This window comes from Eretmochelys imbricata, chromosome 3 (genome assembly GCF_965152235.1).
Source record: "Eretmochelys imbricata isolate rEreImb1 chromosome 3, rEreImb1.hap1, whole genome shotgun sequence".
Classification (NCBI taxonomy): Eukaryota; Metazoa; Chordata; order Testudines; family Cheloniidae; genus Eretmochelys; species Eretmochelys imbricata.
Window position 1 is genome coordinate 161,042,788 of NC_135574.1, and position 27,702 is coordinate 161,070,489.

Consider the following 27,702-nt stretch of genomic DNA (forward strand, 5'->3'; position numbering starts at 1 on the left):
TAAACCTGCTTGTCACTCCCTAGAAACCCTTGACTGCCAAACAAGTGCGCGGTTTATACGCAGTAAAACATCGCGATCGCCTTAATGGTTGCGGAGGGCGGGGGGGAGGGGGACAGCTCTTCGCAGGGATCCTCATAAAAGCCCTTTAGTTCGTTTCCAACATTTTCTTGCAATCAATAAAAGTTGCCCGTTATCAAGCAGCACATTTAGCAGGGCAGTTTATTGCCTGCCGGGTGGATTAAGGGAGAGACAGGAGTGCACCATACATGGAAGGGACTCCTGATTCCCTAGATCTTAGGCTCGGATTCATAAAATATACCCATCCCTTACAGTGCCGATATCTGGAGCCAGCAAATATATACAGACTATAAATTTTCACTGGCCCTGCTCTGCGGTACTCAGAGCGGTCCCAGCTCCGCCTGCCCGCATTCTTCGCAGAGAGCCGGGGCTGGGAGGGGGCGGGTTACAGGAGAGGGAGCCGGGCAGCCCAAAGATGTTCCCCTTGTCATTTATCAAGTCCGTTATGACTCTGAGATGCAGCAAATGGGTTGTGTAAAGAGGCAACGCTTGACAAGGTGGCATCGTTATCCTGTCCAAATGATGCATAATATTAGTATTAGGGCTTAGATCATCGCATGCTTTTAAAATCATCACCGCTAACTAGAGGCAGAGGGAGAGAGAGAGAGCTGGGGGTTGCCGGGGGCAAAAGTTTCCGTGTTGGTAACGATTAGAGATGGCAGGATTGATGGGAACGGACGTGCACACAAGTATACATGTCTACTGCACAGAGAGAGATGGGGGGGGGGCAATCCTGATTGGAACGGGGATGTCTCTGGAGTAAAGGATTTGGGGTTGACCCCCTAACGTGGTGCTTTGCAGGGGATCCGCTCCCTACACACATAAAGCATATGTCACACAGAGGGACCGAGACGCGAAAGGCCTGCCTCAGCCAGAGCTTTGTGAGATCTTTGCCGGGGCGTGGAATTCAGGACTGGGCCCTTTGCGTTTTGTGTCCTTACCAGCTCTGCCCCCAAAGCCAGCTCCTCCGCTGGCGTCTGGGTCACGGCCCTGCCGAAGCCACCAGCGCTGTGGCAATGGGCGGCGGGGGCAGATCTGCCCAAGGAGTGTGAACAGTTCCCACGTTGGGTTAAACGCTCGAGGCCCCGGAGAATTAAGAATTATGTCCAAAACGGGGCTCGGCGGAGATAGACAGCAAGGGGTGCAACGAGAGAAATGCGAAAGGGACAGGGGCTGTGACGTGGTCTGGAGTAAATACGGGAGGGGGGGCAAAGAAGAACAATTTGACACTGGAAAAATCCTGCATACAACTGGAGTGTTGTTATGCCAGATTCTGAAAACACATCGCATCCTAGTAGAACCCATGACAACATGCACATCTCACATGAGAGCCAGTACGGTATAATATGTGTGGCCTTTTCTTTTCCGCCCAGGACCGATGGGATCCAAGTGTATTTTGCAGGTCTAAACTCTGTCCTTGAATTTACTATTCCAGGCCAGGTTGCAACTGCTGAAATGGCTCCACATCGGTGAAGTCCCTTTTGAGTTCCCACAGCTGACGCTCTGTTTTAACAGAAGTGAATTGAGCAGGGCCTCCAGCGACGCCTCCTCCTTCGTATGGGCTTCTGGGGAGGTGGCTCTTCTGCTTGTTTTTTTCCAAAGCCAAACTCCCACCCTCTGAAGAGTTAAAGGGGGAAGAACAAAAGAAAAGAAAATGCAACTTTCCTCTTCGGTTTCTTTGATCAATACGGGCTTTAGCCCATTTCCCAGAGCAAGACGGAACACAACAAAGGCCCATCTGGAGGGTTTATGTTCTAAATTATTATTACAGGGAAAACTCATTTCTGATATTCTTGAAGTCTGATAACTTGGGTGGGGGATCAAGTATGGTATTAATGCTGAAGGAAAACAAAGCAACGCATCCACCGATTTATCATCACCATAAATACACGGGCTTAGGGGGTTTTATTGTCCCCTGTACATAGCTGTGATTGTGTATAGGTGCGGAGGGAGAGCACTTGCTCCTCTCGAAACAGCATCTCAGATTGCCAAAGTTTTCACGGCAGCCAATAAGCAAAAGAAGATCTGGTACAAAGGACAATCAATAATGCCATCAAAAGGAGAAACCCTCTGCTCTGAGTGATTTGGCCACTTTCTTTGACCTCTGAATAGTTGCCTTACAGGGCTGGTGACACATTACCCAGGACATGGTACTGCCGTGATTTGTAGAGGTTTTTTTGGTCCACTACACACACAGCAGGAAGTTCTCCATCACCTCCTGAGTTAGAGACCCCGGCGTGTAAATACCACTGCAGCAGGCTGTCGGGAGCAGCAGAAAGCTGAGTGGCTAGGGACGGCGCTAGGAGTTTTTCCCCAAGCGAAACGAGACCAGTGCGCGCTGGAACTGGTGCCATCTGTAAGGCAGGAAATCCCCCTTTCGGTTTCCGATACAAACCGGTCTATACAATTGTGACCAGAGGGTTCATGTAAGCGGGGTCCGATGAATGGCCTGGAAAGAAATATGCATTGGCGGGATGTGGTGCCTTGAAGCCCCGTTTTGAGAGGCAAACAAGGAGCTCAGGCTTGAACATGGCAACACTGGCATGTGATTTCAGGAACTCGGTTTCATTAACCCTAAGCCCCACCCCGCAAAACTCGGTTACAGCGCCGGAGTGCGACGCCGAAGTTCATACGGGGGTTAAGCCCGAGCACGGTTCTCGCTCCCAGCACCACACCCCGTTTAGGGGAAGGAAGGAGAACCAGACTGCAAGGGCTAAGCGCGGCCCGGCTCACGCGTGACTTGGGTCATTTCTAAGAGCGGAGTGGGAAGGAAAACAAAAGAACAGAAATCAAAGAAGAGAAGGAGGGGGAGCGCCACTGAAAGGACACCCTGGACTGATGTAGCTTCAGCTGTGACGCTGTCATGGGCTTTCCCGAAGACACTATTCCGGCTTTTTCTGGACATGGGAAAAGACTGATCCAACCAAGGAAGGGACGGAGCAAAGGGCACCGGCAAGTCATTCAGCGTAGCTCTCCCAGAGAGAGCGTGAAACAGCCCTACCCGCAAACCCCATCCACTCCCACACCATCCCTCTGGCTGCTGCGTCCTCGACCGCAAGGCCTTTCTTGGCAGCCATTGCGGCCCGCAGTACCTGTGCCGACGGGCCTCAGCCACGCGTTCCTCCAGCTTCCCAAACCCCCGCTCCATTCCTGGGCAGCGGTGGGTCTAATCGCTTTCCAGCGTTTATAAAAATAGCGCATTGTCTCTTGCCCCAAACGCCGCGGGAACTAAGCGCTCTGCGCAACTTTACACCCAAGGCTGCTGTTGTGGCAGGTGAAAAAGCAACATAACCCTCTGTGCCTTGGTGTGATGTGACTGGCGGCGGGCACCCGCTCTCCGTGTTTAAATTTAGGGGAAATACATCATGTCGATACAAATATTATGATGTGTTTCCAATGGAAAACTGGCAGATCCGGTTTCAGAGGCGAGGGAATTTTCTATGATCTGCAATGGAAACTGACTCTGTCGTAACTCAGAAAAATGGCATTCCTTAGATAGATAATGTTCCTGCAATTGAGAATGGAGCACTGCGGAAACTTCCCTCGCTAGTAAGGTTCTTGCAGAATTACCCAGATGAAAACGATTTAAATCGACCAGCAGTAGCTCTTTATCCTTTACAACAACCAGGCCATACAATTCCCATTTCCCTCCACATATTTCATGGCGATTTCAAAATGCTCAGGCGACTTGGGGGTTGTTATATTGAGATTTTTCCAACCCCGGTTTCATGGCCCCCGGGGGACAGTCCTGGAACCAGATCGAGCTCTGAAACCTTTCCCTCCCCATGGGCCACCACGTTGTTGTTGTTGTTGTTTTTTAAGGCGAATTCCCCCAGGAAGTCAAGCGGCGCGACTTAGCCAGCGATGCGGAGGCCCACCCAGTGCACGCATGAACACCGCTTCTCAGCATTTAAACCCCGCTCTTTAAAGAGATCCGTGTCACCTGCTCCATCTGTTGATTTGCCTGGACGGGGGCTTTGCCCTAGCGGGAGGCTTTACAATCCATTTTGTTTGTTTCAATAAAAAGTGAGCTGGCAACGTAGGGAGACCAGGGGGAGGGATAGCTCAGTGGTTTGAGCATTGGCCTGCTAAACCCAGGGTTCTGAATTCAATCCTTGAGGGAGCCATTTAGGGATCTGGGGCAAAAATTGGGGATTGGTCCTGCTTTGAGCAGGGGGTTGGACTAGATGACCTCCTGCGGTCCCTTCCAACCCTGATCCTCTATGATTCTATGACCGAAAGCCTGGGCCAGCTAGGGGGAAATGGGCAAGGATGGGAAAGCGGCAATCACAGGCATAGGGAGCCAGAGGGCACCTAATTAGCGCACGCTCACATTGGCAAGGGCCAGTTTGAGGTTCTTTGCACCAGCAGCCATTGGCCTCCAAGCTATCACGCTGTCTCGGAGATCATTCACTGCACGCCCCGGTGTGTTTGTGCCCCTAGCATAGCTCAGTGCTTCGGGGTGCAATTCCCATCAACGAATGGCACCAGCGGGAAAAGTCTCCCTCCACAGTTCCTGCAGTATAATTTGGCAACTTTCCTAAAACACCAATTAGCCCAGGCTAAACCTATTAAGGCAGCGGCGGGTCTCTGGTTTCAGCCAGGTGGTGTAGATCAGAGCGCTTGGAGCTGCAACAGGAATCCTTTCCCTCCAGCCAGGACCTCACAGCAAACTTTTACATCCATAATACGCTTAATGGACTCATTAGGCTGGGAGTCCCAGGCTTTAGGGGCAAGGAAACTTCCTATCCTCTGTGTGTGTGTGTGTCCCACTGCACCACAGTGCTCGGGATTGTTTAGAGAGAAGGGCACTTTCCATGTTTGTTGATAGCCAGGCGGGGGAGAGGGGGTGGACCCATCACTCAAACGGGGGAGAGGTCCTGTCAATCCAGGATGGCTTCCAGTGACGCTTTGTTTGGAAGACCTTAGGCATGATTGTCCCGGGAGTTGCTCGAGGCGAGTTTGAGAGCATGTGCTCTCGGGTATCCCCCTTCTCTCGCAACCCCAAAGAGCAGGAGGAGCTGCTATTTAGCGATATCAGCTGGGAAGTTCTCTAACTCTCCACGGTACTTGGGCTATCTAATTGGTTTTCACTTTAATTACACCAGCAGATTCATTTACCGGCTAGTGATTCCTTAAGACAAATGAGATCATAACAAACCCCCTAGGCTATTTAAAGCAATTAGTGAGTGAAGCATGGACTGATAATCACTCTCCGTTAACGAAATAGTGTGTTTGTGATTGTATTGATCTAAATGGCCATTGCCTGGTGAATTTACCTTCGCCTAATCACCAGGCATTCGTCTCTTCCAAAGGTTGCTACAGACTGTCTTCCCAACCTGGTGTTCAACAAGAATGTGTTTCAAATGGTCTCTGGGTGCCTTTATTCCTATGAATCTGCTCCTTTCTTCCCCCCAAAGCTTTGGATGCCTTATTTTTAAAGGTAAATATTTAGCAGGTTTCACAGTCCAGGGATCTGCTGTTGCAATCTTATAAAAAAGCATCAAAATGTGATCCCCGAGGACGGGAGATGGAAGAAAATATTTCATTCTACCAACAAAAAACAGAAAAAAAAAAAGTCAAAGTAGGGCTAGACTTGCCGAGGTGAACAAGGACATTTTGCTATTGGAGGTGAAGTATGAAAAGAGGCTTCAGACTTCTTTTCTAGGAGTCTGTCCAGGTCCACAGTCGAGAATTCACATAGCAAACGTTGTGCCTGAATTATGGCTGAGGGTTTGCTTTATTTGAGTTCAGTGATGTTTATTTAAGAAAGTGAATAAAGGTTTTGTGTAAACAGCCATTATTTCTGATGAGCGCGCCACAGCAATAGGGGGGGGGTGTTTTTTGTTTTCGGATTATTTTTTAAGCAAAGTTTGTGGCAAAAGTTGACATTTCGGAGATTGCAATTTGTCTTATGGACGCCAGCCAGTCCCGAAGCATAAACTATAAGGAAGATTGTGTGGGCGGGCGTGTGAAATAGGGATTCCGAACCAAGTCAAGTTTGAAAACAATTCTGTAAACTTAAGCCTCATCTCAAAATACGTATTTGCTCAGAAACGTTGGCTTATTCCACCGAACGAACTAGGGATGTGAACTCCACGTTTATTCAGGTTTCTATGCACTTTCTCATTTTTCCTAATTTTTAACATGGACAGCTTTTTCATAAACGCAGAGGGAAGAAATAGAATTTGGTCAAGAGCTTGTGTGTGTGTTATTTATGCTAATATACGTAGATTTTGTTGCAATTTCTCTTGCAGTAACGTCTGTTTCATAACACGAATATCTTCTAATCTCCACGATTTCAATATATTTCTGGTATAAAATGCGCCTGTTTGGAAAATGTGTATTACGTCAGAGGCTGGATTGTATTTCAGCGGTTTTTTTTTTTTTGGCTATTGGGAGATTACTTGTGCGTAATTGTCCAGGAGGACTAGAATCCTATGGAAAACCTCCATGTAATATGGTTAAATATCAGACTGTCAAAAACATATCCCTATTAGTAAACTACTCGTGAAAAGTAGCCCTACTAGGTGCCTGGGTAGAGAGAGAGAGAGACACCCAAATTGGGTTTTGTTGTTATTTATTCTTAAAGTTGCCATGATCAAATGAACTAGTACGAAAAGGCCCCACCGTTTATTATTAATTTCATTCCCCTCAAACCCCCCGCCCCCTGAAAACTGAAGAGGAGGAAAGGAAATATCTTTTCTCTCTCTCTCTCTCTTCGGTGTAATTGATAAAGTCCCCGTGGCTGTTTCTCATGAAATGCTCCATCTAACTGTGACAGAGCGTCTCACACACCCAAGTCTATACAATCAATGGAAAATTACAAGATACTGTGCGATCTATTCCTAATGGTAAAGAGAGAAAAGGAGCCTCGATGAAGTGCTGATGGCGTTTAAACGCGCAGTTGTGCCATTGAGAAGAACCAGAGGCGTAGTTTTGAAGAGGACAGCCATTTCTAAAGGGAAATATACATTACCGTTTCTCTCTCTAAACTGGGGGCTAGCAGGTCGACTATTTGCTTCAAAGAAATTCAAATAGACTATACAAAAGATCTGCTTGAATAAAATCTTGTCGTGCTGGTACAATGTATTCAACGTGCTTGGAACTGACAGCAAAAAGATTACAAAACCACATTCACTAACTCCTTCAGGGGGAAAAACTAGATCACGTAGCAGAAACTATTTGAGGGACTATGGTCTCTGGTGTTAAAGATATTCGAGGAATTGGCAACTGGGAGAGCTTGATTTTTCATTTTCAATTAAAAATAAATCAATCAAAATTCTTTACTGTCAGACGAATCATCCTTAAAATATTTTATATAAGCATGTACTTCTTATTAGGTTAAATAGTATATACTGGCAGGTCTGGGTAGAATCACAACAGTATCCTGACTAATAGAACAATATTTTATGTTTATCTACTAGACTGGAGAAGAGAGAAAAACAGTTAAATATCTTTCCATAAAGCTCTCTACCTTTTTCCATTTTAAGGAAACCGGGTTTCCCCACCACCACCACCCGTCAGGTAGCATTTAATGGAGAATCCATTATGGGGGGATTTTTTTTTTCTGATGAGGAAATCCACTCCGCGATTTTAAAGCAAAACAAAGCACTGAATAAATAAACGAAATGCACAAACTAAGCCTAGCGAGGGGAGCTAAGACTGCAACCTGACTTCTTCCCCTTGCTAAATATTTCCCCAGCAGTAGGCATACAGCTGGCCTCTGAAACTTTATCCCCAAGGTGTACAGGAAGTGTACCAATGTTAAACATTTGGGGGAATTAATTTCCAATGTTTTCATGGCACCTTTCGTATGGGTGCATCAGGAATTCTACACAGAAGTGTTCCTTCTCGATCTGATCACCTTTCTCAATCAGCCTGTTTGTTCCTCTTTTAAGATAACTATTTTTAAAAACGTTCTGGCCACACGGTAAGCTACGGCTCTGTGAAAATTCTCTTTTTCTCTCTCAACCTATCCATCTAAGAAGCGAGCTCCTGCTCGCTACCACGTATAAACGGATTCTGACTTCTGTATTCTGTTGTTTCAAAAGTCACCCACGCCACCTTTAAGGTGTAATATGTAAAGTCACATTTATAAAAGAATCGGATTTTAAACTTTCAAGCAAGAGGAGAGGATAATATTTATATACGCACTTTCAAAACTCACGTAGCCTTTCATTTCTTCTCTAATTTATTTGGTAACGATCGTCCAAATATTTGATAAAATCCACCTTGATGTTTTAACAACCTTGTTCAAGCTTGATTGCTTTTTATAGAATAAACAAAAACAAAGCAGTGGTTATCTGTGAGCGGCTTGATGTAGGTTTGCTGAGAATAAAAACAGAGATTGTCTTAACATTTTGCTGGCTAGCTGTTTATCATTTATAGTTATAAACTCGTTACTTTCAAATTAACTCCGATCTAACACATGCTGCAGGCGCTATATAAATAGCTCGCATGCTATTTCCCGATATTTGAAGCATAGTTTTGCTGACAAATAAATATATTTATGTAGGTGGGTTTCAGACAGACGCGCAGAACATCGTAGGAGGGATTTTTCTCCTAAATATGCTGTATGTAGTAAAAAGTCAGGCCGGCAAGACCTCACAAAACATTTATTCGCAACATATTTTCTTTAGGCCTGGCAAATATGAAATTGCAAACTGTACAAAAAATGGTTTGACCCAAAAAGAAAAACATGACCTGAGCTTACTTGGACTTGCATGGGAATAAAATAGTTCGTTAGGTTCCGTATATAGCAAAGGTACAGAAGTATCCATGTTGCTTTAAAAGCTTTTTTCCACCTATCTACCTAATTATTTTAGCAAGGGTAGAACAGATGGGGCCTGGTTACTGCAGGAACGGGCAAGACTCCCATTGACTTCAGTGGGGAGTAGATTCGGCCTGAGCATTTCCCAGCTATAGTTAGTTCCTTGCTGTAGGGTGATCATGCAAACCGGCTGTACGCATTCGATTTCTCCTGGGCCCTGACTAAAAATCCTTTGAAGAGAATGGCGAAACGTCAGGAGGAATAAAGGAAACAGGTTGGAAGATCTGAGATTTGGGACTGTTTCGGAGATGGGGATTCTCGTTCCCTCCTTCCCGCTAAGGAATAAGTTCCTCGTTTGCCAGAATTCGTTTTCCACCCTTGACACTCTGTGAACACCACCTGGCCTAGTCGCTGTGCCTAGAAGGGATGAGAACGCTGCTATCACTTTATTATCTGGAGGGGTTTATTTCTTGCTATTTTTGTGTGAAATTATTGAAAGCCCTTCCCGATCTGTTCTATTTCTTCAGTTCGTTTTTCTCTGCTGAGGCAAAACAACGAAAATCTCTCGCTGTTTGCTTAAGATTTTCGCCTGGAGAAGGGACAAAGTGTTTGACCCCCCTGAGCTCCATCTGAGTGCCATCTCCGGATCACCAGCGGGCACTGATCGCTTTTCAGCTCTCCATCTTAGGCACCTTGCGGTTGGATTCCGCCTCCCGCGCTGGTTGGAAGGCCAACGACTTCAGTCGCCTACTTCCTGGGGGTGAGATCAGAACTAGGCCCCATCCTCCAGTATCTGCTACAGCCGGGCAGTCTGACCATAGAAGTCACTGCTAAGCTTGCACTGTGCGTGGGGCCCTAGTGCCATCTCAGTGGGAAATGAGTATGGTCCCTCCCTAGTCCTGATTGCTGCTTGACTCGCCATTTGGGTGAGGGGGAGCGGATGTGAGGGTACCTCGCTGAACAGCCAGCCTTAGTGTTCCCTCGCAGTGATGAGGCTTTGGGAAGGGGGAGATTTTTGGGCCCCATTCCCCCTTTCAAAGAGAGAGATGGTGCGGTAGACGAACCGAAAGGGCTAACTGGAGCCAGCTGATCTCAGCCTGGCCCCTGCCTGGAAATGGACAGAGAAGCGCGGTCCATGCACCTCATGTAATAGAGAGGAGAAGCCCAGGACAGCCCCCAGCCCGACGCCATTCAGTGCTTTCCACTCAGACTAAGGGAGAGAATGTAGCACGCACCCATTCCAGACATTCCCCCCCCCCCCACACACACACACACCCCATCCACATCCAGGCTCGTCCCAGTGCACAGGCCAGAGACTCTTGCTGATAAGAAACCCAGAAAGGAAACAGCCTTTTGCCACATTAAGGGCGCACGATCCAGTTTCCAGTGGAGTGTTGACCGCTGACTTTAATGAGATCAGCGTAAAATACGCCTAATCCCAGCGGTTTTTATGTCACACCCTTCTGGCCCTTCATATCTGTAAAAGAGCTACCCCTTAAACAAAACTCCCATGGACTTCAACCGGGACAGCGAGGGGTTCATCCAGGCTCTGAACAGCGTCAGAGTAGCCTCGGTTGGCTATTCAGACCCATCTGTGAAGTGAATACAAAGTATCAATAAAATGCATGCATTTTACAGTTTAGAAACAAAACAAGCCCCAAGCAAGCCACATCCCGTTCCTGGGTGCTTTGTAGCATTAACCTTTCCATATATCCTCACACACACGATTGGAAGGAAATGCAATTTGGTTGCTGGTCTAAGCTCTGATTAAACTATGCATAATATATGCCATGTAATATAGCTTCATCTAGGCAGGGCTTGTGGTTCAATCAGACCTTAGATTTTAAAAAAATATATTTTTTTAAAAAATCTACAATCCTAATTAGTAAAATTCTCATCTACACAGCTGGAAAATTAATCCGAACCTTTTAATCGGATTCAGCTACTTAAATAGTGAAGGTATTTGGTGTCTTTAGTATTATGAAATGATGAGTGGACCGTGGCGTCATTCAAACGCTCCCTCTAGCTAGTTGAACCAACCCAGCCAGCCCTGGTCCTGTAACAAACTAGACAGGGTTACAAACCATAGCAAACATTTTATTTACAGTATTTTTTTGTTCTCAGTGCAGTATTTCTTGGCCGGATTATACAAAGCAACACATGGCAATGGAGGAGGAGTGCGTTGGTAACATATTCACATTGTAAATTGTTTGATGGCGAGGTTGAAAGGTGGCGGGGGGGGGGGGGGGAACGGACGGGGGGAGATGGTGCAGAGCAGGCTCGGAGTCCCTCGCTTGGCTTAGACCGGAAAAGCTCCTCCTGCGGAGCTGGTCAGGGCCGCGAGCCGAACCACCCGGGAAGTTTACAGCTTTCTAAGCGAGGGCTGCTCTGCCTTGGGTTGTCTAGCTCGCCCTGGTATGTACAACACAAGGGGTGGGCGCTTCAGGGTCGTCTCACCCCACAACCGGGCAGCTCCCCACCCTCCGTACCCCGTTGATCTCGGGGTTCTTCTGCAGGGGAGGGCCCGGGGGCTGCCCAGCCTGGGGCTTCTCCGGCAGCTCGGAGTCAGTGACATAAATTAGCAATGGTCCTGTACAGCGAGTCTCCGGGCTCCGCAAAGCCGGGGGCTCCTCCTGCTCCCTCTCTATAGGCCGCCCAGCTGCGCCGGCGGCGGCTCGGGGTTCTCGGAGCCGGCCGGCGGGGGCGGTGCTGCAGGCAGGTCCGGGCCGCCGGAGGACTTGATGACGCTGGTTTGGTGCAGGGCCGGCTCGGCGCCCTCAGTCCGTTCCGTGTCACTGGGGGTCATGTCCAGAGACTCCGGGTCGCTGCTCTCGCTCTCCGCTTCCGAGCGGCTGGGGCTCTGCTCCCGCTCCCCCTCGGCCGCGGGCAGCGAGCCGGGCTTCTCGGCAGGTTCCTTCTCCTTCTCCTTCTGGGCCTGGGCTTCCTTGGAGTGTCTCCATTTCATGCGCCTGTTCTGGAACCAGACCTTCACCTAAGGGTCACCAAGACACAACAGAGACCCACCCGAGATCAGTGGGCGCGCTGAGACACCCCAACCTCCGCTCCCCCCCCCCAAGTCCCCGGTCCGCTGTCCTGCAGGGACATTCTCCCGGTGCTCCCCGGGCACCCTCAAGCAGGAGTTTGCTGGGGTCATTTTAAAAAAGGGCATTCGCTGTTTCTTTTTTCATACTTCTGCATTTCGTCACCAATTTGTTCTGAGCGCTCCAGTTGTGGCACTGACCAGCAGTGGCATGGACAGATGTATCTAATTTTACTTCGCGTTATTCTAAAGGCCCCTCCCCTCCCCCCACACAAAATAGTTTCTCTTTAAATACAATGCTATACCTACATCGACACTATACCTACTCTATCTGTAACATGCATGCAGTGTGTACAGACGATACTGTCCCCCGGACGGTGGTGTCAATTCACAGATCTAGCCTCATATTTAAAATGTGTTGAGAAAGGAAATCAAGACAGCCCGATGTCCAGGGAAGATACTATTTTCGATGTGGATTTATAAATTGGGAAAGAGTCTGGTGTAAGCCCTGCTACCTCCATAACTGCATTTACAAAATGCTCAGAGTAACTATGCTGAGCTGGGATAAAATGAGGCAGCCAAAATGCCCTCATTCTCCTCCGACCGAAAAATATTCTAGCTTTGTATGATTTTTTTGTTGTTTGTTTGTGGTGTTTAAATACAAGCGGGTTTCTTCTTCTTCTTCTTCTCCTTCTTCTTCTTCTTCTTCGTCCAGGAAACCAAAGCTTGCTCAACAGACCGCAAGGTTATACAGATCTATGTACTGTGGGCCATCAGTAGTGGAATCATTACTTAGTGGCGTTTAATGATTCCGTTTAAAAGGGCGTTTTCACTTCCTCAGAACTAAGGATTTCATAATGCAGAAAGAGAGAATTTAAAAAAAAAAGTGTGCTCTCTCGTTTATCTCCTTCGAGAAAAACCGCCTCCTACAGTGAATTGCACTTCAATAAAGTTCATAATTACCATCTCCCACGGCCTGTTTGCTTTCTTGCTCCTACTTTTCTGCATTTGCCAAAACAAACGCACAGGGCATGTTGACATAAATCTCTGGGCTATAAGGATTTTTCTCTGCTAGAAGATGCATACTTGAATACAAACACATGAATTTGCAGATTCACTGCAAAAACAGATTTATTAGCTGGACATATTCATCAGCATTCCATATGCTACATGCCCAGATTTTAAAATGACCCCATAACGCAGGGAAAGGAGAGGCGGGTGACACACAAACTAATCTACATTTGCCCGATCGGATTTAAGAGATGCGAGGAGAGGAAAACATAAAACCCAAAGAGGCTCTTACTTGGGCATCAGTCAGTCCCAGCATCGCTGCAAGTTGTTTTCTGTCCGGTTTCGTGACATATTTCTGAATTTCAAATCTTTTCTCTAAACCTTTCCTTTGTAGATTGGAAAACACAGCTCTGGACCAGGAACGTTTTCTTTTGTACGTTTGAGGCAGTGTGTCCTTAGTTAAAACTGCATAAGGACCTGTTGGTTTGAAAAGAGGGAGAGAGAGACAAACCGTGTTATTTGTATTTATGTATGAAGAGAAGTTTTAAATGAGTTTCAAATAATAGATGGACCGATGCCTGCAGGGAAGGCCCTATCGAGATCAGCTAAATGCCACCTACATATTACAGCTTCACATTTTCTCATTGATTTATTACATCTTTTTTTAAAGTCAGGTATGTTTCTTTCCCCCCGGCTGTTACTTTCACTAACTAGCGTTATCATTTGTGATCAGTTTGTTAGGCGTATTGTCCTCCCCACATGCAGCCCACCTCCAAGATTTTCATTGTAGATAAGATGTCAAAATGTGATCCTCACTAAAAAAAAGAAACTTCGGGTTCCAAGCATCCGCCAAATCTCTTTTGGGTCGAGCTCCTATGGCTCTATATAGATGCACTGAGGGCCACAATCAGCTGTGGAGATTGTTTAGGCCCTGCTGATAACAGATTTGTGCCAGGGATGGATTTAAGAGGGAGGGTTTGTACCTGGAAAAGTGTCTTGAAACTGGTGCTGAACTGAATTCCTTGAGTTTGTGTTTAAGGGACCCAGAATAGTAGAGGCCTCGTTAATGGGATCTAGAGACGCGAAGAACTGGCCGGCTGAAGGCTGCAAGGTGGGGAGATGAACCCCAGTTTGGCGGCTTGTAGTTAATAAGGAGGTCAGATCTGTGAGCACAGGAACAAGGAGAGCTCTGTTATATTGCAATATAAATCCACACACCTTGAAGCTTCTAGTGAACTGATCTGATTCATCTAAAGTGTATGTGTGGGAGTTTGGACTGGGGGGGAGGGGGTGCAGTTGCTTTTCTACAGTCAGATACAATGAAGAGCGTGGGCAGTGGGGAAATCACACTTTCGAAGTGACATGATAGGAACGTACAAGCCAGGGAACTTTAGGCAATGGTTTCCCTATGGAGGTGCAGTATTTTCCCCTCGCACCGGAGTTCCTTTAATAGATTTACTCGTTGTCAGCGTGTTTACACACCGCATGAGGAGCCTGATTGCAGGAAAAGCCTTCCACAATGTGATCTACCATCTGCGTACAATCTTTCGGGAGCTGAGAGCGATTGTTTTTAAAGCAGTGTAATCTCAACGACAGGCTTTTACAGTACACGGGACGGTAGATTAGTGTTAAAGGAAACTGCAGAAACATAAACACACTACATTGATAGTAGTGATTTTTTTAAAAGGTTAAGACTGGCTACAAACGGACAGCGAGAAAAGCTCAGATCTCTACCTCTCAGCGTGTTGCTTTCCTTGACTTTGGGGTCAAACTCCGCGGACAAAATGCGATCAATCCCAAATTTCAGATCTTTGCTGGAAGGAGCCGGCGCCGGGCCGTTGTGCGTTTGGTTCCCGTGCAGCCGGCCCGGAGTGGGGGTGCCGCCGCCGCCGGCGGCTCCCGGCGATCGGTGCTGGTGGTGGTGGTGAGGGTACGCGGCGGAGAGCGGGGAGAGCCGAGCGGGGAAGCCGGCGGGGGTGTCCGGGGCCACCACCGGGGTGGGTCTGAGCGGCGAGCCGGCGGGGTGGAACGGAGCGTGGGGATGGACCGCTCCCAAGTGAGCGGCCAGGCCGGCGGCGGCGGAGGCTCCGGGCAGGCTCTCGGCCGCCGCCGCCGCCTCCCCCGCCCCGGCGTGCAGGATGTCGGCGATGCAGAAGGAAGGCTTCTTCACCACGGCGTGATCCAGGGGGAAGCAGCCGCCCGCGCCCGGCCCGGACGCGGAGCAATACGCCGCGGACCACAGGCTGAAGTTCGAGGCGTAGAAAGGGGCCAGGCCGGCCGTGTACATCCTGGGGCCGGGGCGCTGGGCAGGACGAGGCTCCGCCGTCGGCTCTTTCCCCGCGGCCGGAGGGACCGTGCGGGCGGCTGCCCCCGCACTGGGGAGCGGCGGGGTGGCAGCCCGGGAGCTCAGCGCAAAGGTGCGGGCCGCCTTCCGTGCATCCGTAGCGAGCGGGAGAGTGGGGCCGCTCCTCTCCCTGCAGCGCGCCCGGCCACTCGGAGGGGGGGGGACCCACCCCAAACAAACCCCCTGCTCCCCGAAGCCAGCCCGCCTCCTCCCGCAATGGGCAGGGGCGCCGCTGACAGCCGCTCGGCCGCCTCCGGCCGCTCATTGGGCAGCCGGCAGCCACTCAGGGCCGAGGGGTGGGGGCAGGCGGCGGCTGGCCACGCCGCGCCGCGCTTGCGGCGAGCCCCGGGGGAGCGAGCGCTGCACTTGCAGCTCGCCCTGCCCCTCGGCCCGGCGTCGGGCCAGGGCTGAACTGAACTTTCCGCTCTGTGTACCTACCTCCCCTTCCCCGACCCCACGCCCTAGCCCTCCTGAGCGGGGCACTGGCCACGCCGCGGTACAGACTGCCCGATCTCCCCTCTCCCTCCTCGGGGCTTCTTGGCAGGGCTGGGGGTGAATATTAATCCATCTACAAGCCTTATGCATGCCCCTTCCACCCCTGCGGGATCCTGAATGGGGGAGAAGAGGCAGCTACAGTGCCCAGCTGTCTGCTCCCGAAGCTTCTCAAAGAAGGGAGTTGGAAATTCTGCTGTGTCCCCTCCCCCCTCCTTAAAACAGGGTAAGGAGCCGAAAACGTTTGTGTGTATAGAGCTGGCCTCTTCTCCCTCACATCCTCCCTAAATTCTGCTCTATTATTCTTCACACAGGACTGTCAAGCTGTAACAGATTGACTTAGAGATATGCCTTAGTTACCAGTTATGATTGCAAAATGTTTCTCATTCAAACACACAGTCAAATCCTCCACAACGAGAGCGAAAACCTGCCTTAAAATAGTTTCAAATTAAAGACGTGTCCTTCCAAACAAGTGAGACTTGGCCGGTCTGTAACAGAGTGTAGATTTAATCGTAAGTGCAGTGTAGGTACTTACGTGAACACTGCTCTGTTGGCTCTGGGCTTCGTATAACTAATAGCGACAGGTCTCGGAGACAATGGTATTAACTTCATTTTTACTGCATACTTTGGTCGAGAATGTGCTTACACTTTTCTGTTTGCTTTGTAAGTTCACCGTAAAGACTCGGTGAGTATTTTGTAAGTACAGCAAACCAAATAAAACAAATGTTTAGGAGAAGAAAAATAAATAACTACATTTTCTTCGGGGCTTTACTAACGAGGTTTCAACGCAACTGATGTGTTGTTTAATATCCAAATCTCCACCTGGGGGAAGAGATTTTATTTTTTTTACAGTATCTTCACAGACAAGGAATTTTTAACAGTTCTTACACATTTAATTTTCAGCAGCCAGGTTGGTTGGTTGGTTGTTCGTTTTAAAAAATTCAAATCGTTTGCAAAATTCCGAGAGTTTTCGGTGAAAAGCAAGAAATTCAAACATTTTCTCTTTCTTTCTTCAGGTCTGAAAATCCAATGTAGTAGTGAAAAAAATGAAATCACCTGTAACCTTAGATTGTTGTATTTCTCAGCCAAGTGCCAACATAAATAGCTTATGTGAATTCCTGTACGCATACACACCTCGTTATAGAAGACATCTCAGCGTTTATTTTAATGAGGCTAAGCAGAGTAATAGAAACATGGTGAATTGTAAAGATATATCCGGAAACTAAGAATATTTGGGGAACGGAAAATTAGATTTCAACATTTCCTATTTTTTAAAATGTAAAGATTTGCCTGGTAGAGGCAAAATCCCATCCATGTCTCCTTGTCAGATGTCCTTAAAGCAAGTCTGTTAATTTCAGCCAGACGAAAAAATGTTGTCAGTCTATTTTAGAAAAGGATAAGGTGTGTTTCTCCAGTAGGCTCGCAGCCATGCACATGACAGTGTCTCGTAAAAAGTTCTCCGTTCATCTCACGGCTGCTCGACCTACTTTAGAGCAAGCAGCAGAGAACAGGGGTTTTCTTTTCTGGACACAATTACTTTTTGCCACTTGGTAATGTTTCCCTTTGATTCTGGTCTACAGATAGGGCACTTTATCAAGAAGCATAGTAATAAAATGACAATGGTCATTTCTAAATGAACTAATCCGGGAGGGAGGGGAGAATCCTGGGAAACCTGTTCATTGAAAGATCTGTTCAAAGAGAAATATCCCAAGGCAACTTTACGACAGAACTGCCGTTCTAGTATTTATCAAACACACGCATTTAGCAAACGTTTACTATGAAAGTCCTAGGATTCGAATGGCAAAGGTTGTGTTTTATTACTGTGACCCGCGATCGAGTGCCGAATATGTACGATCAGAACCACGGTTGGGCTTTAAGAGTGGCAAAAAGTAAGTGTCTAGGAAAGAGAAACCCTTTCTCTCCCCATGCGAACTAGGGGGTGCAGCACTGAGGTGAACAGAGAATAACACTTCTAAGAGGTCTCTTCATACCTGGGCATTGTTTGGAAGTGTAACAAGAGGTACAGTTGTTTTTTTCTTTTCTAAAATGCATTGGTCTGGCTGGCAGCCGCACTCCATGATAATGGGTCGATGCTTCTCTCTAGAACTAACTCAGGCATGAGGTTAAGAGTCTGCAGTTTCTTTCACTTGACTTGGGGCCCGATCCCTCGCCTCCTCCATTGGTCTGGTTTCAGCCACTCATCTCAGCTTCCTCCCTCCACTCCCTAATTTTGTTTCCCGTCTCCCCTCCCTGGACGTCTGGAAGGCAGCAAGTATATTTAGAAACCTGGAATACCAAGAGAAGAGTGATCAGCCCCCAACTCAACCTGCTTTGTCTGTATTTTCCATAGGGAGAGGAGGGGCCGGTGCGTGGGCTTTATCCTTTAAGGACAGAAATAACACGAAGGAACAGCGAAACACTTGACCCTGGGCTGGGCCTTGTGCTGCACGGGTTGGGACGAGTGAGGCTTGCTTGGGGAAAGCAGGTGCAAAAATCCCCCTAGGACTCCATTCCAGAGGCAACAACCCGGCTGCCTCCTCCAAGGGGATAATCCTCTAGTCCAGTAACTAGGAGATCACCGGCCCAGCGGCCAAATTCCCGCCACCCACTAGAGACAAGAAGGCCCCTTTCCAGAATCAATAATCTCCCCCTTCTAGGAGTCGCACCCCCAGCCAGTAGCAATGACGGGGAGAGCCAACTCTCCTGCGTGAGGGCAAGGAGCTACAGAGAAGAGGATACCCCTCCCTTTTCCCCGGGACCACGATGCCTCGGTGCGAGGAGGCTCCTAACCCGAAGTATCAGCTCCCTTCTCTCATGGGGAGGGACTACGGCCGCCCCCTTTTGCTCTGGATCAAGAAGACGCGTGGTCCTGGGGCAACCCTCCTCCCCTGGCTATGTTGAAGGAGAGCTCCTACCCAAGAATAACAGGCTCCCTACTCATAAAGCAGAACCTCCCCCTCCTAGGGAACCCGTCCCTGCTCAGGGGTAAGGAGACACACACACACCCATGTCCTGGGGGGGAGGGGGTGCACAACCCCTCCTTCTCTTGCATACGAGCAAGAAGGCTGCAGGAAGCTCAGGACTCACTGAAGTTCAGGTCATCTCCTGTTTTTGATAGGCTCCAACTCGGACTAAATGAGCGGATATGCCTGCGAGATTTGCACCAAAAATAGAAGCGGCGTTAGTATTTTCGGATACAGCAGAAATCCTTATTTCTTCCGGCGAAAAACTTTATAATGAGCGCGAGCACTTCCCTTTTCAATATTTGTGCAACTTTATCTCGACCAGCAAGTTGCTCTGGTGACGCAAATCCGCCCTTGTGTATTACAGCTACAGAACTAAATGCAAGGAAATCAATTCCCTTCTAGCAATGAAAACATAAATATACAGCGGCGACTTTCCCCTTTAATCTTGCTTTCCGAGGACACAAATGAACTAAGAAGGGACCTGCTCAGCCAGGATGCTGAGAACTTCCTTGAGGAACGAAGTCGTGAAGGACGTTTTTGAGGGTGACGGGCTGGGAAAAAGAAGTAATTAAAAATTAAATAATCCAAACTGCTCACGCCTCCCTTCCCCCTCCCCTAACAGCAAACGAGATAATTAACATAATGGCAACGGTGAGTCTATAAAATATGCACATAGTCTTCAATCCCTTTACATTAGACAAAAACAGATTAGATTGGGCAAAATTGCATTCGATTAAGGAGTAAGAGAGATGCCGATCTGTAGAAGTTTCTTGGAGTTAGAAGTCCATCTACCCAGTGAATGCGTGGGTCTAGCTACATAGCTATACCTACATATCTGCGTACCCATATGGATTATCCATCGATTTATGTGTGCTTCTTTCTACCCTCTCCAGTCAATGCGTACTATACGTTTACATTTCTTTATCTCCACATGCACGTATTTATTTCGTGTTATATGCATACCTGTGTGTCTAAAACTCTCTGATTCACACCCAAACACACACACAGCTCCAAACCCCGCTGTGGGCACCGTATAAGAATCTAGAGAGATGGATCTTTCTGGCCAGTATCTCTGTCTCTCAGGACTGGTATTCTAGTGTCCCCAAGAGGAAGGAAGAAGAGCATAAAGAAAGCAGGAAATATTATTACACCCAGGTAGTTTTGAAGAGAAGGAGAAACCGAATCATGAAGGGAAAGATTAGTGGCTGAGTGTGCAGTTATATGCCTCGTGCTTCACTTTCCCAGAGCTGCCGCACACAAGTCACTCCTTCGGTTTTCTGCAAGGGTCAGACAGACAGCGCAGGTCTGGGATGAGTTGGTTTGGCAGTTGTGTCACCGCTATCAAAATAAAACTCGAAAACGCCAGGGCTTGTACCAAAGACCTGTTGGGGCGACTTTATTTTGGTCTCAAGAGCAGCAGCACCGTTATTAATATCTCTTCCACCCTTGTGCCTTCATTTCATCCCATTCCCCCCACCCAGTTGCATTTTAGCAGTTCGATCACTGCCCATTGCCCCAGATTTCCCCCCCCCCTCTTTTAAGGTCACATTATTCCAACTCCACTCTCCCGCCCAGTCCTTGGAACAAAATGCATGGAAAAGCCTTAGTCACTCAGACACAACAATCTAGGGAAAAGGATGCAAGAGTGGCCCAGCTTACCAGAAACGTGCCAATGAAGTCAGGTGCAGCTGAGCGCTGTAGGAAACGTGACAAACTCATCGCGCCCTCTTATCCCACTACACCAAGCACTAATCCATCTTGCTCGCAACGCCCATTCACTCCCATTGACTGCTGGGCGTTATACCAGGCAGTGTCTTCCATCAGCACTAAGTAAGCCATCCTGGCATTTCTAGCACTATCTTCTGTGTGGGCCTTTGATGCCAGTCACAAGAATAATCAGGAGCCAATACTGGTGATGGAGTAGTTTTTGGACGTGCAGTAATATATCCGCGTTGTGCTTTGAAAGCAGCTTCCTTTGTTACTGTTGTTTAGTAATAATGCATTTTACTAATACAAATAAATAGTTCTACTTGTTTGTCCGGGCAAGGGGGGGGGGTCTCTTATCCCGTGCTTGTACAGCACTTGACGCAGTGGGGCCCTGATCTAATTGGGGCTTCCAGTCTACCCTCATATAAATAATAAACAAGGATTCGTGCTGATTCGTCCTGTTTGTTAAGCGGAATTTTTGCACCACCGACTGAACTTCTGTTTGTCGGTTTGTTTGAGTGGCGCTTACAACATTGCTCTGAAGTGGTTTGATTACCCAGTCGTGAGTCAGAACAGCCTTGCATGCAATAATCATCCCAGCTTTCAGCTGGCTGAAGAAAACGAGAGTAAATTGCTTGAGTCAGATCTCGTTTAAGGGGCGAGTTGGGCTTTTTCACCCCTTGGTCTCGAGGAGCTTGTTTCCCAATTGCTAGCGGTCTGGATTTTAGGTGGTTTTATGCTTCTGCAGTTGTTTGAATGTTACATCCCGCTCCCAGGGATACCCGTTTATAGCAAAGCCGGCACCACTCCGAAAGAAACGGAGTCAGTAATAGACCCGCCGCAGTTCGACAGTCAGTAACCACCAGTAGGATCAGTAGCATTAGTGTTAGTGGGAAGAACACTCCGAAATACGCCTCATTGTGAATGCGCGGCTGGCATAAGGCGGTCGCTGCAACGTGACAGCAGGGGGCCGCCGGTTCACCCCAGCTTAGTGGAACCCGGCCCCCCGAGCCAGTCATTGGAAAATCTGTTCTCTGGCGACACCTGCTGGCTAGATGTTAAAACTAATCTAGCTGCCGTTCTGAAAGACCACAACTAAGCTTGCGAGGTACTCCTTTTCTCTCGCTGAAACAGAGGGTTTCTATAATTGGCTTTGACAAACACCTGTTTCCTGCACAACAACAACACGAAAAGAGCATTTCCTTAAGGTCTAAGCAGTCTGGACAGAGGAAGATCCTCTGGTTCTCTGCATCATAATTCAATTCAAGTTTATTAGATGTTAATAGGATAATTCGCCAGAGCTGAGTTGCAGTCAGGTGACCAGATGATGACGAGATGGACATATAGTAAAGAAAAGCAAGAGATCTTTGATATTCCAGTGATTTGCGATAAACCTCTTCCCTCGAGTCTAATTGCTACTTTAGAAGCAAGGACTTGGTGTTTTCCAGCAGTGTAGGCAATAGAGACTGGTTACTTCTGAAAGTGAGCAGCCAAAGCTGGCACTTAGAAGTGTTTGCAGAGGCAGTTTGCAGCAGGGGATAAAGATCATTTGGGGTCTGACTTTCCTCTCTTCCTCTAGTGTAAATCGAGCATAACTCCATGGAAGTACAAGGAGCTATGCTAGGTCCATTGTATTTAACTCCAAACAGAGTAGGCAAACCCTACTCTGAGGATCTGCCACTGAAAGGAGGCCACAAGAATAATAGTTGGTGAAGAGGTAGTTGGGTTGTTTCTGGAAATAAAATATTTCTACTAGCTAATCACCTGTATGCCATGTTCACCACGCAGGACAGAAAAGATGCTGTTAGCAGTATTTTTCCAGAACCACAAATAAACGGGGTGGCTACACTGGAAATCCCTTGAGCTTTCCTCTTCACTGTTTGATGTAATATTTCATTATTTATTTATTTATTAATTTGCTGGACACCAAGGGAATGTTCTGTGCTGTTCAAAACATAGAGGAAGACGGGGTAAGGAATCTAAGCAGCGATGCAATATCACTGAGACCCGACAGAGTCTGAGTCTGCTTATACCAGGATAAATCCATTTACTTCAATTTACATTAATGTGAGAGAAGTTTCAGGACCACAATGTACCAAGTGACCTGTGAAGAGGGAATTATCACAGAGAGGTGTTGATATGACAGAGCACATTGATTCAAAGGGAGACAGACATGATACACCCCACCATTCTTGGTATAGTGGATTAAAGGTGACAGGCTTCACGGAAGTGCCTAAGTAGTGCTAGTCTGCATAAGCTTGGAATAACTAGAGTAGCCACACGTACTTGGGGCCAGGTGTGGAGCTATCCCAGTTTACACCAGCTGAAAAGTAATGCTGTTGCATAAAATGAAGGCGATTCTTACACAGTGTCGTTTGTCTGAGGATCTCAAGATGCTTTACAAACGTGTAATAATTGAGGTAGGTAAGTGTTTTACCAATTTTGCAAGGGTTAAAGGGAGTCATAGAGGGGGGTAAAGTCAATGGATCTGCCCCAGACTTTTCAAGTGAAAGTCACACAGTAAGCTAGTGATACAGACAAGAATAGAACCCAGAAATCTTGACTCCCATTCTCTTATCCCCCAACTCCTATTCTTTTATCCCACAGTGGGCCTAATTCACTGCTGAGTTACTCCAGTCTTATGCCAGTGTAACCCCACTGATTTAAATAGAGTTGGACTGGAGTAATGCAATAGTGCGTCAGGTCCACTGCCTCTCCAGCAACAACATGTTAAATTCACTGTGTAGAAAAACCACTGAACGCCGAGGGGAAAATACTAATAACTGCGTAATAAAACTTTCAGTAAGAAGCAATTTCCTTCTTTCCAAAAGTGGTAGAAAAATGTGGGGAGGTTGGAAATTAAGCTATCAAAACTCTGCCATATGTACAGCAAAATCAACCCATAAGGAAGTCAGGGTTCTAGAAGAAAATTACTCTGTAAAATTCATTTGGATTTTTAAAACGTTGATGGTTTTTCTTCCAACCCACCTTTCATGTACAGGAATACATTCATACATGGTATATATCCTAGCCTAAATTAATTTTAAAATCAGTTCCTTCTTTCTCATTAACTTATTTTAAATCCCAATTGAATATGCCATCAGGCCTTTTATGTCACACTTTAACCCTATTTACCATGTGAGAGGCTTCCCAGTGAATACAAAATTGAACTGCCAGTCAGAGAAGATTTATGATCCAATAAATAAGTACGCCAGATTATGTAGCATATAAACCAGTGGTTCTCAGACAGGGGTATGCGTACCCCTTGAGGGTATGCAGAGGTCTTCCAGGGGGTATATCAACTCATCTAGATATTTGCCTAGTTTTACAACAGGCTACATAAAAAGCACTAGCGAAGTCAGTACGAATTAAAATTTCATACAGACAATGATTTATTTATAATGCTGTATATAATATACACTAAAATGTAAGTCCAATATATATATCCCAATTGATTTATTTTATAATTATATGGTACAAATGAGAAAGTAAGCCACTTTTCAGTAAAGGTGTGCTGTGACACTTTGGTATTTTGATGTCTGATTTTGTAAGCAAGTAGTTTTTAAGTGAGGTGAAACTTGGGGTCTTCAAGACAAATCAGACTCCTGAAAGGGGTACAGTAGACTGGAAAGTTTGAGAACCACTGATATAAACAATACCCTCTGAGGTTGATTCCCTCACTGCAGCTGTATCTACAATAGATAAAGCCCAATGCAGCCATTTACCACCTACTTCTCAGCTTCATGGTCAGCTAACCCCTTCCTCTTGCCAAACTCCAGTGGGTCTTTTAGCACCTGAGTTCCCTCACTGCTAAATAACCAAATGGGTAATAAGCTTCTCAATAAGCACTTTGATTTGAGCAGCACAGTGGATTTTTCTGCCTTTAAATAGCTAACAGCTTGTCTGAAGTTCTCTCAACCTCTCCTCATTACAGTGCTCAATTTGCAGTGCAGCTACAGTGAATTCCACGGAGCCCACGCTCTGGAAGCGGGAACATAAGAATTGCTATACCATTCACCCGGGATCCTGCCTGTGGAAATATCCATTACTCAGCACTTTAAACAAATGGGGAAAAAACAATACGCGTAAACAATGGGGAGTCCTTGTGGCACCTTATAGACGAACAAATTTATTTGGGCATAAGCTTTCGTGGGCTAAAACCCACTTCATCAGATGCATGGAGTGGAAAATGTACTGTATTTTCCACTCCATGTATCTGATGAAGTGGGTTTTAGCCCACAAAAGCTTATGCCCAAATAAATTTGTTCGTCTATAACAGGGGTTGGCAACCTATGGCACGCATGCCAAAGGCGGTGCGCAAGCTTATTTTCAGTGGCACTCTGCTGCCGGTCTGTGGTTCCGTCCGTCGGCTCCTGCCAGCTGGAGTCCCGGCCGCCGGCCCCGCTCAGCCCGCTGCCTGCCTGGATGGATGGAACTCCAGGCTGGCAGTGGGTTGAGCGGGGCTGGTGGCCAGGACCGTGGCTGGCAGGGGCCAGTGGACGGATCCCCAGACCGGCAGCGGGCTGAGCGGCTCAGCCCGCTGCCGGTCTGGGGTTCCATCTGCCGGCGTCGCTCAGCCCACTGCCAGCCTGGATGAACAGAACCCCAGGCCGTTAAAATGTATTAGTGGCACACGAAACCTTAAATTACAGTGACTAAATGAAGACTTGGCACACCACTTCTGAAAGGTTGCTGACCCCTGGTTTATAAGGTGCCACAAGTACTCCTTGTTGTTTTTGCTGATACAGACTAACACAGCTACCACTCTGAAACCTGTATAATATGCATAGCCACTTGTACTATGCAGCAGAAGAGGGAAATAATTTCCTACTGATCCTCCAAAATATCGTCTTATACCCTGATGCATAAGATTTGATTACTCTTATCTTGGCCAGAAAACTACAATGATCATACAATTATCTTGCCCTTATTTCCCGTACAAAAACTCCCCTTAGTACCTGGCCAGCACTCCTGCAGCAGTGAATTCCACAGGTTCATTATTTTCAGTGTGAAGTAGTACTGTGTTTCCTTTTTGGCTATGTCTACACTGGTGCACATACTCAGGTACTTACCAGTGTTTGTGCTTGTGCATGTACCTCATACCCATGCTGAGTGTCTATATATGCCATGCTGGACACAGGTACAAGCTGTATACACACATATGCCCATATCCACACTCCTGCTTTTTGCTGTGCATGTTTGGTGTTAGCATTTCAGGGGTGACATCCCAGGGTTCTGTGCATCACAGAAGACACTCTAGGAACTGCCTTGCAGTGTGTTGTTGATACTGTCCACTGCCTTTACACAGTTGTCGATGGCAGTTCCCACTCATCCCTTTCTCCTGCCCAACCTGGTGGAAGACAGGGAGCAAACAGACATTCATGGAGCTCTGTGAGAAGCTGACCCAACCCTAATGCAGCAGAACACTCGGTTCCGTAGACACATACTGGTGCAGAAGCAGGTGGCTTTTGCCCTCTGGCAGTTGGCAGTGCTGGACAGCTACCTGTCATTCACAAACCACTTTAGGGGGAAGGGGGAAGTCCACTGCTGGGTTTGTGGTGGTGAAGGTTTACAGAGCTATCAGCACTCTCATTGACTCATGGGTGGTTGCCCATGTCCCCATACTTTGCCCACTGAAAGGAGCATGTGAGTACATCCATCATAAAGGCTACGATTCCCTCATTCTTCAAGCCTTAGTGGATCATTGTTATGAATCTGTCCATGGCAGAGCCCTTCCTTAGGAGCCACCTTGGGAGTACATGCATGTGAGTCCAATTACGCCCACTCCAGCAGGTGGCATGGGGAATCTTTCTAGCAGACCCTCCAGCCGAGGCTTCTCTACTGTCTTGTCCCCTCTCTGGGTGCCAGGTGAAACAAAGCAATCCACAATCAGCAAATAGGGTTAAACAAAAGAAAGGAAAAGAAACACCTACAAGCAGCTCCCTCCAGGGCATGGGGGCTGTGATGGTGCCCCCCATAATACTTTATGGAAATATACTTATGAATGTATATATGACATAACTAGAATGTGTTATGCTACATGTGCCATGTAACATATCTCTGTAAAGGTTATGATCTACTGAGTCCATTAATCCTATTTGTATGCACGTATCATTATATTCAAAGTTATGAATATTGGCTGCATACTTGTTTGATTCTGAGTAGGTTTTAGTGAAGCAGTTGGTCAGCTTCCTGAGAAAAGACTATTCTCAGTAAGTGTCCAATCAAGAAGTCCTTAAGCCAACAGTGATCTTGGAGATGCCAGCCCACAACTGGGCTTTCCCAGGAATGTGGTTTGGCTGGTAAGGAACTCAGTCATGCATGGACATGTGACTTGCCCAGGTGACTCCAAAACTCCATTTTGTAGCTGGACTTTGCGTAGGAGAGAGGAGGAGGTCTCCACCCATAAGAGGAAAGTCTATTTAAACCCCTGGGAGACCCCTCCATTTTGTCTTCACCTCGCCAAAAAGAGAGCCTCTCCACCCCCAAAGATACCTGAAAGAAACTGGAACAAAGGACAGTAACTATGGGGGTGGGGGGTGGATTGCTGGACCCAGACTAGAAGGAGATTAGTCTGTAAAAGAAAGCTTACTGGAACTGGTGAGATTTTATCTGTATTCAGTTTTTATTACTGTACTAGACTTAGACTTGCATGTTTTATTTTATTTTGCTTGGTAATTCATTTTGTTCTGTCTGTTACTACTTGGAACCACTTAAATCCTACTTTCTGTATTTAATAAAATCATTTTTACTTATTAATTAACCCAGAGTATGTATTAATATTTTGGGGGTGGGGGGCAAACAGCTGTGCATATCTCTCTATCAGTGTTATAGAGGGCGAACAATTTACGAGTTTACCCTGTATAAGCTTTTTATTTAGGGTTTGGACCCCACTGGGAGTTGGGCATCTGAGTGTTAAAGGCAGGAACACTTCTTAACTTGCTTTCAGTTAAGTCTGCAGCTTTGGGGTACATGGTTCAGACACTGGGTCTGTGTTGGAGCAGATTGGCATGTCTGGCTCAGCAAGACAGAGTGCTGGAGTCCCAAGCTGGCAGGGAAAGCAGGGGAAGAAGTAGTCTTGGCACATCAATTGGCAGCCCCCAAGGGGGTTTCTGTGATCCAACCGATCACAGGGCTCTCTTACTTCAGAGCGGCCCAGGAAGTAACACTGCCCACTTCAGAGTCCACTGGGGTTCCAGTGCAAGTCTGGGTTCTTTCCCCCCTTTCATCTCAGGAAATCTACAACCACCACCACCTCCCTTCTGTGAGGGCCGGGGCTTTGCTGACTGGC

At 47.2% G+C, this 27,702-nt stretch overlaps 1 protein-coding gene across 2 annotated transcripts; it reads right to left on the bottom strand.

The window, feature by feature from the left end:
- Positions 1-11,155: 11,155 nt before the first annotated feature.
- Positions 11,156-15,334, bottom strand: HLX (H2.0 like homeobox). 2 transcript variants are annotated; one of them, XM_077811932.1, is made up of 4 exons: positions 14,637-15,334; positions 13,886-14,065; positions 13,195-13,379; positions 11,156-11,843 (listed from the first exon to the last, which is right to left on the bottom strand). In XM_077811932.1, exons 1-4 carry the CDS (start codon positions 15,187-15,189, stop codon positions 11,496-11,498), a joined length of 1,266 nt encoding a protein of 421 aa, XP_077668058.1. In that variant the 5' UTR covers positions 15,190-15,334; the 3' UTR covers positions 11,156-11,495. The 2 variants fall into 2 exon arrangements, with proteins under 2 accessions (XP_077668058.1, XP_077668059.1); XM_077811933.1 differs by lacking the exon at positions 13,886-14,065.
- Between the last annotated feature and the right edge of the window lie 12,368 nt (positions 15,335-27,702).